The sequence below is a fragment of the Pomacea canaliculata genome, linkage group LG9 (assembly GCF_003073045.1).
Source record: "Pomacea canaliculata isolate SZHN2017 linkage group LG9, ASM307304v1, whole genome shotgun sequence".
In the NCBI taxonomy this organism is placed as follows: domain Eukaryota; kingdom Metazoa; phylum Mollusca; class Gastropoda; order Architaenioglossa; family Ampullariidae; genus Pomacea; species Pomacea canaliculata.
Window position 1 is genome coordinate 18063266 of NC_037598.1, and position 8673 is coordinate 18071938.

General features: G+C 44.8%; 1 protein-coding gene across 1 annotated transcript; it reads left to right on the top strand.

Moving 5' to 3' along the window:
* The first annotated feature begins 3382 nt into the window (after positions 1-3382).
* On the top strand, positions 3383-8460 carry LOC112572562. The gene is given in 6 exon segments (XM_025252299.1): positions 3383-3703; positions 5143-5676; positions 6182-6812; positions 7267-7448; positions 7451-7934; positions 7997-8460. Coding segments are annotated over 5 exon segments (1848 nt in total). The 5' UTR covers positions 3383-3393; the 3' UTR covers positions 7642-7934; positions 7997-8460.
* Positions 8461-8673: the final 213 nt, after the last annotated feature.

An 8673-nucleotide genomic window follows, 5' to 3' on the forward strand; every position in this document is an offset into this window, starting at 1 on the left:
GTCGACAAACGGACGGACTCATAAGGACTCCAATAAACAGGGAGTCGGCCACAGCCACAGAGTACGAACACATCAACCGTGAACACGTGACATGCCGCACGGCATTTTTAGAATGCTGAACTGGAATGTAGGAGGACTTTTTATCGAAGCTTTCTGATAAGGATCGTTGAAATCTTTTGATGTCGTAAGCACAAAAGAATAATAAATTGAAAACATCATTGCAGTTAAACATTCCCTCTGAATTTCAATGGTAAATTAGTTATAATGGTAGACCGGCTGGTGGGGTTGTAGTCATAGTGAGGAAACAAACGATTTCATAGGACAGATAAGTATTGCCCACGATCAAATAATGGTAGCTAATATGAATAGAAAACTAGTGAACTTGGACAAAGATGTAATTTGCATACATACATATATACCACTTTATGAGTCGCCATATTGAAACTCAGCGGGCGGCATTGACGGTTTTGATGTATTAGAAGAGTGCCTTTCAGACTTAAGGGAAGGGAAAGAAGACTTTTATATCCTCTGGTATGGTGATCCGAGCGCGCGAACTGGATCCTCCAATAGTTGTATATCTCGAAGGTATGTATTATAGAAAGATGAAGAAGAAATAATATTTGAGAGGATGTAAGTTTAAGTAATCAACACCTTAAATAGAAAATTTCCTGACCTGTTGTTTAAATGTTCCATTATTAATGTTTGCAGTTTTTTCGATGCAGATAATAGTATGACTTTCAACTAGCAGGCTGGATCCAGTCGAATGAACTTTATGAATCATATTCTTGTCACTGAAAGTCGGAAATAGAATTGAATAGAATAGCACAGCAGAGAGAGAGAGAGAGAGAGAGAGAACGTTTGATGATATGGAGGAAGAAGACACCAGCAGATAGAAAGCATTTTCATCATGGCACGCACATTGGGCGATGACACATTCCAACAGGCATGTGTTCCAACATTTGCCGACGTGGTTAATAAGACAGCATTGTGTGGCCACTTTCATTGCTATCCACTCGAGATTTTCGGCTGAGGCTGCCACGCAAAAAATAATAGAAAACACAGACAGCCTAATTGTTCGTAAATATTGCAATGAATCTCCTTCCTTGTTCATCTTCTTTTTTTACTTTTGGGGGGAAAAGCGGAGGAGCGCGGACGATGGATGGGTGGAACCTCCTTCTGTTTTGGCTTCCGGAAGCCAACTCCGTCCCATATGTACCTGCAAATAACTTAAATGTGTTACTCATCAAATTTCTGTTTGTTGTAAAAGCTCCAGGAACCGAGCTAGAAATATAGCAACAAAAAAACCCCCACAAAAAACCCCAAAACAAAACAAAAAAACAACAACAAAAAACAACAACAAAAAAGCAACAAACAAAGCAAAAAAACAAAAACAAAAAACCCCCAAAAGACAAAACAAAACCAAAAAAACACCAACAAAAAACAAACAACAAAACAAAAACACCAACACAAACAAAAAAAAAAAAAAACCAACAAAAAAAACAAAAACAAAACACAAACAAAAAACCCAGCTTTGTGGTTTGCCAAGAAGACAACAAAAAGCGTTTTTCTACGACAGGTTTGTAAAAGGGGAATAAAGGAGATTTTATGCTTTTTCTTTTGTTTTCAACGGAGGTGAAGCGTACAATCAATCCCTCTGTTGATTAAAAAGTAACTCACCGTGTCTAGGATCCCAGCACTCTCCTTCCGCCGGCTGTAAGATTCTGCGAGTCAGGTTTCCATTTTACCGCTGGGACGACACATATTTTTCCGGTCAATGGTCTGTGTCGCACCAAACAGTCGAGCAATAGTCACCAGGCCCAGAAGCTTCCTTAGTATTCCTACTAAAGAGGATCGAGGAAAATGACCTCTGACGTCTCGTCCTTACTACCGGGAGGGAGATAGATGGAATGTTTTTTTTCTGCTAGGCATGCTACTCCTACCAGATGTTTTCTTGAGCTTGACAAACCATAATTATACGTGTCCAAGGCAAAAGTCTGTTTTTTACGAACATACTTTTTGGTCATTTCCTGGTGTTCATCGCCCCATGTACGCTGCGTGGCTAGCCACTCTAGATGAATAAAAAAAGCATGAGAGATTGACTGAATTTGCACAAGTTTTGCCTCCATATTCCTCTTTCGCAGTTCCTTATGCCCTCTAAATGCACTCTCTGCAGTGCTCGATAAGAAGGTTTGAGGACAAGAGTTTTAAGTACAGCGACCGGCCTGTGATACCAGAGGTAAGTCTGGTACGTGCCTCAACGGCACACACAGCACTTGAGGTTGTGGTTTAAACGGAAGTAATACCCAGGACACTTCCGTTGAACCAGGCACAAAAAAGAGTAAGCTCGCCAATTAACTAGCGAAGCTTGTGTGCAGGACTTCTTGTCTGGAGGACCTTACATGGCTTAATGAATATCGCTTTAACCACAAGTGATCCCGGTAAAGCCAGCCTTTGCAAGCGTGGACAACAACAATAAATAACGGATAAACAGCCAATAAACAAATAAACGCTGGTCATTTATATTTATCGAGGTATAAGAAGAAGACATAAAAATATAGACCTTACCTGATGCTTTACAAATACCACAGTGACCGAGTGCGTGAACTTGTGAGAGTGTGTGTGAGCATGTCAGTGAGTGACGAGTGAACAGGAGGAGCTGCATGCATGAGGGAGGTAGCGGTTAATCTCAAAAGGCTACAAGAAAAAGAACAGAAGAAAACAAAAGAAGTCACATAAATTGGTTAACTCGTAGTTTTAGTTCTGACGGGGGTGGTGGTGGCAATGGTGACGTAGGTGGTGGGGGTGCCACAAATATGGGGGTAGAGGATGGGGGTGTAGCGGGTAACCGAGTGCACACACGCCGGCATCTCACCGTGATAGCCACAACGGTCAAGCGGGCGGTATTGACAGAGCAGGGGCCCACAGGCCGGTGACGGATGGACAAATATGCAAACAGATCACTGCCTGGCGGAGGAGCGGCAGAAAACAAGAGAGAGAAGCTGCTATTTAAGGCGCCGAGCCGCGTCTTCCGCCACAGCGCAGACCTGACGTCGTCCCAATTCCTGGGACACCATCCGACAGGTGTGCAGATCCCCAGCAGGTGCCAGCCACTCAAGCATCATCAGGCAGAAACACTGCTCTCATCGCAGCCTTGTCTTGTCGACAAACCTACAGGAGTCGCTTCAATCGGTAGTCTTCTTGACGGCGTGGACCAATCGAAGTGCAAGTACACTGATTTGAACTTATCCAAAATAGACAGGACACCTAGTTTCTTCGGCGTATTGTGGGAAAGAGAAGACCTTAAGATACAATCCAAATATTTGGACGAATCTTGTATTTTCCTCAACTGCTTTAACTGAGCTGGTCAAAATGAAAACCCTGTTGTTGGTTGCGATGGTAACTACGCTGGGAGGCAACTCTTTGACTCGGGCTGAGCGCTTAGGCGTAAGATGCAAAGAGAGCGGCGCTTTCTACTGCCACGACAGTGATCCCACGTCCTTCACCAGGTGCATCGACAACGACTTGCACGTCTTCCACTGCCCGGACGGTCTGCACTTTAACACGCTGAGTCAGACCTGCGACTGGCCCATGAACGCTGATTGCAAAGGGAGTGGAGGCGGCTACAAGCACGGCAGTTCCAGCAGTTCCAGAAGTTCCAGCAAACAAGCGGCCAGCGCCGATTGGAGCGACGGCAGCCCCAGCAGTGAGTCTCTGAATCTTTCTCACTAGTTCTAGAAACTGTACCATGCACAACAGTATTGTACCATGTCGTACTATGTACAACAAACCTTTACCATGTTCTATGACATACAACAACACTTTCCAATGTTGTATGACCTACTGTAACATGTTCTACAATGTACAGCAATACTGTACAATGTTTTACGATGTACGATGAATAGAAATGTAGCGGGCTTGGTGAATTAATGACAAAAATTTTTAATTTTGGTCTAAGCTATGGTTTCTCAATGTCCTCAAACCGAATTTCATTGGTTTACTATGCATAAAATAAATAATTAAAGAGACACAAAGGGAACCAGAGAAGATAATTCTGACTGCTCTGCTTAGAAAAACAAATCATTCAAATGTTCAGTTTAGTCGTTTCTCTCACAGTCCGAAAATGCATGGGGTAGCATTCAAATATTTAGAAAAGTTCTGTCCCAAATACAACAGAAGCATGTGACGAGAAGCGAGTGAGCTCTTTGTCTACTTAAAACCCGTAAAGCCGCTTATGTGCTTAAGAAAAAAATAGAAAAGAAGAAGAAAGAAGGAAAATGAAACAAGAAATCCAAGTAAGGATTACGGAGAAGAAGGCGGTAGATGCGAGTTACAGGGAGTAAGACGTGCAGAAGAAGGTGAACTCAAGTATAAGCCTAAAAGCTGTTCAGGAGGAAGAGAACTTAAGGTCTCTAACTGTGAACAAGCAACCTAAGATGTGGACATCCGATGTCCTTTTGCCCAACCCGACTTTCATGACTGTTTGACGATAAGTTAGTTTCCTGCGCCGTGAGGAAAAGGGCTTTACAAGAGAGATATTTATTATTATCTATTTTTATTATTATCTATTTTTAATTACTATAATCATTAATATGTTTATAACATTACTTATTATTAATTACAAAGCCTAAAATTGTTAAACTTCTTCTTATCAAAATTCTTCTCAAATAGCTTTAACACGAAGGATTAAAGATGCTGATATGACAATATGCCAGCTAGCGTGTATTGGCATCATGACATATAATATTCTTATAACTTAATGAGGAAAACATCACCAGGACAGGTTCATGTGTTGCACAGTATAGTCGAAATAATTGAATGGAATCGATGCAACGATAACTGATGTGGAAATATATCATGCAAATACACGCAAAAATGTGCATCTGTTTATCACGAGTTGAAAAGAGCGACTAACAATTTGGCATTTCCCACTTCAATAGGTTATAAACTTATGAACCCGTACTGTCCACCTCAGTTTCATAAAATTAATACTGAGTATAAAAGATGAGGAAAGCAAGCCGAGTAGAAACTCATATTTCTTGTAATAGTTCTTCGATACCTCCTCGTCCCTAACCCTTTGACTGTTATTCGAGGCTGCCTCAGAATCCCCAAACAGGGTACGTTAATGACATATTGTGTCGACAGGTGGCGCCTCTTCTCACGGGTCTGGTAAGCCATGGTGGCGCCCTGATGACGTCGACCCCAAGTCATGGGAGGATGTGAACGACCTGGTTGAGGTGCCCTACGATGAGTCTGAGGGAGGAAAAAGCGTGGAAAACAGCGTGAGCTCAAGCAGCAGTGAGAAGGGGAGCAGCGAGAAGGGGAGCAGCGAGAAGGGGAGCAGCGAAAAGGGGAGCAGCGAGAAGGGGAGCAGCGAGAAGGGGAGCAGCGAGAAGGGGAGCACCGAGTGGGGGAGCAGTGAGAAGGGGAGCAGCGAGAAGGGGAGCAGCGAGAAGGGGAGCACCGAGTGGGGGAGCAGCGAGAAAGGGAGCAACGAAGAACAGGAATCCAAGAAGCAGCAGTCGGCCAGCAGTTCCTCGGAAAAAGAACAGGTGGCCAGCAGCGCCTCAAAGAAAGAATCTGGCAAGAGCTCTGGACACAACCATCCACACGGCCCTGCCTGGAGCATGACTGCCGAGAAAAGACCAGAACTCAGCAACGTGCAGTGGCATGATGGACGTGAGTATGACACAATCACGTGATATGATAAGCTTTAGAATCCCGCAGTCGAAATTGCGATTTTAAGGACTTGTTCTTATAAGGGCTATTCATGGTCCGCTTACTTATGATTCTTTTTGTGATACAAGCTTTTATGTTGAATTTTAGTGTAGAGGGCCGGTAAGCCGGCGTTTGTTGCTAGTTTTTAGCGGGTCCAGCGCTAATACGAAACTTACTACACAATACTTTCGTGTCTTACCTTCATCTCGCAGTATTAGGAGACATACATCAGTAAAGTAGACGACATACACAAGTAGAAGACGTACAAAAGTAGAGTAGACCGGACTACCAAAGGAACAGACTTATATATTATTAGTCATAGCAATCTTTCGATTGTAAGACCATTGATGTAACATTTTCTACATTTTGTTTGAATACTGTATAGAGTTAAATATCAAAAATGCATTTTATTTGCAACCAAAGCATTCATTTTCACTTTCAACCTTCTGATGTCCTTTGTCGCCAGCCTGCAATCCATCTGAGTGCACCCTGCCCAGTTGTCGTTGTCCCGGTACAGACATCCCGGGTGGTTTGTCTCCTAAGAAGACTCCGCAGATGGTAATGATTACGTTCGACGACGAGGTCTCCGCCGCTTACTACGGTTACTTCCAACGCCTCTTCCGCCCGGGTAGGTACAACCCTAACGGCTGCCCCGTGCGCGGCTGCCTGTACGTGTCAGGGGAGGGCACTGACTACGACCTAGTGTACCCGCTATACGCAATGGGGGTGGAGGTGGCCAGCCACACTCTGTCTCACCGCTTTCCACACACATGGTGGGCCACGGCGACATACCAGGAGTTCGTGGACGAGGTAGAGGGCATGCGGCTGTCGCTGACCAAGAATGCCGGCGTTTCTTACGAGGCCATCCGGGGCTTCCGAGTGCCTTTCCTGCAGCTGGGCGCAGACAACATGTACGCCGCGCTCTACGACTCCAAGTTCACCTACGACACCTCCATGTTCACGGGCTCCGTGTGGGAGGGCAGCGACCCTGTGTGGCCTTTCACCCTGGACTACACGGTCCCCGAGCAGTACTGTCAGCATGGACCCTGCCCCCTGAAGCAGTACCCAGGCCTTTGGGAGATCCCAGTGCAGCGATGGTAAGAACGCTGATAGCTTTCAGGATTGGTCATCAGGACCAGGTGTACATTAGATCGCTAGGAGTCTGCTTCACACCATCTTATTAACATCAAGCTCTAAGATTATTGGAGCAACATGCCACCTGATGATCAAATGATACCTAAACGTGTACTTATTTTTTATGGAATTGAAAAGTAATTTATACTGCTGGTCTTGACTTCCTATTCCTGGTCCTGTTTGAAAAAAAAAGAAGTTTAAAGTTACTGTTTTTATGTCCATATATTCGCTAGTCACGGCGTAAGACAGAAAATATATTTAACTGTGAAGAGCATTCATAAGACTAGTGATATCAACGCATCAAACTATGGTGTTTGAATAACAATAAAGATATAGAAAGCCCCATTCTTTGATTAACAAAGTAAGTACAGGAAATAATAGAGTAAAAAACTACAAACGTGTGATATTTTTGTGAAGGTACGGACTTGATGGTCACTCATGCGCAATGCCTGACGGGTGCACCGCCTCAGCGGACGCCGAAGAGGACCTGGAGTTCTTCCGCTCCAACTTCCGGCGCTACTATGAATCCAACCGCGCTCCTTTCGGTATCTTCCTGCACGCGCGCTGGTTCCACACCGAGCATCACCTCGACGCCCTCGACCGTTTGTGGACGAGCTGCTGCAGCTAGATGACGTGTACATCGTGACCCCGGGTCAGGTCGTCGACTGGATGCGTAACCCCAAGTCGGTGGACGAGGTCAAGTACTTCCAGCCTGGACCTGCGAAGGAGTCGTGTCCTCCGACAAAAGGCGGCGGTAGACATGATCCTGGGAGATGGAGGGGTCACTTTTGAATCGGGACTTCAGCAATGTTTTCAGCCACGACTTCCAGACCGACTCGCTCTTGTCGCGCTGTCTTACGTGACGTCATGCAACGTCACCAGGACCGGCGGCACGTGACCAGCCCTCACGATGTTGCAGACATCAACCTCTTTACCTCATTTGCACTGTCGTAGTGTTACCGCATGGTAAATTCTGTTTTCTCGCATTAGCGTCTTAGTGTTGCCCACCCGGTCCCGCCCCCATCGCCCACCACACAAACTGCTGATGAATGCGGACTTTTATTGTAGGGCTTGACACCTGATAGGTGTCGGACACACATACAACACACCTGATAGGTGTCGGACACACATACAACACACCTGATAGGTGTCGGACACACGTCACATCGCACACACAAACATGTGCACCACTCTCCTCACTGGCAGGAACTCGTTAAACGTAGAACAGTCACAGAACAGGAGGTCTGAGAGAGATTAAAACAGACTATTCTAGAAAACAGTTTTCTGGGTAATATAAAAACCATAGTAGGCCATGGTGGGGTACGTCACACACACAAAAGTCCTGAAGTAAACTCTATAAGAAAAATTCGCGGGAAAGGGAATCATCAGATGTTTTGAGCCTGATTTGCAGACAGCGGTTTTCTTTTTTGTCTTGTTTGGTCAAAACTAGCTTTGTTTAGCTCCTGGAATGTCACATCTAGTTAGACAGGTTAGATTAAGATTGAATCATGTAAATTTAACGAGCAAGAAATGGGGGAAAACAGCACCTTTGACAAAATGCACTTTGCCCTTTGCCCCTGACTGACGTGTCCAGCATCTATCAGCTCACCAAAAACACGTGGAAAGTTTGAGGGAGGGTGAGGACAAGCGAGATCTGTGAGAACCATGGTAGACCTTGTCTGATTTTACAGAAGTTTTCCATCTACAGAGAAAGCCTGGAACACAAGCATCGTTTTACTTTCATCAAAGTTTAATTTTCTTCGAAACACATAGAGAGAGAACTTTTGAGCCTCGTACAGAAACAAGAAACCTCGCTGCTTCCAA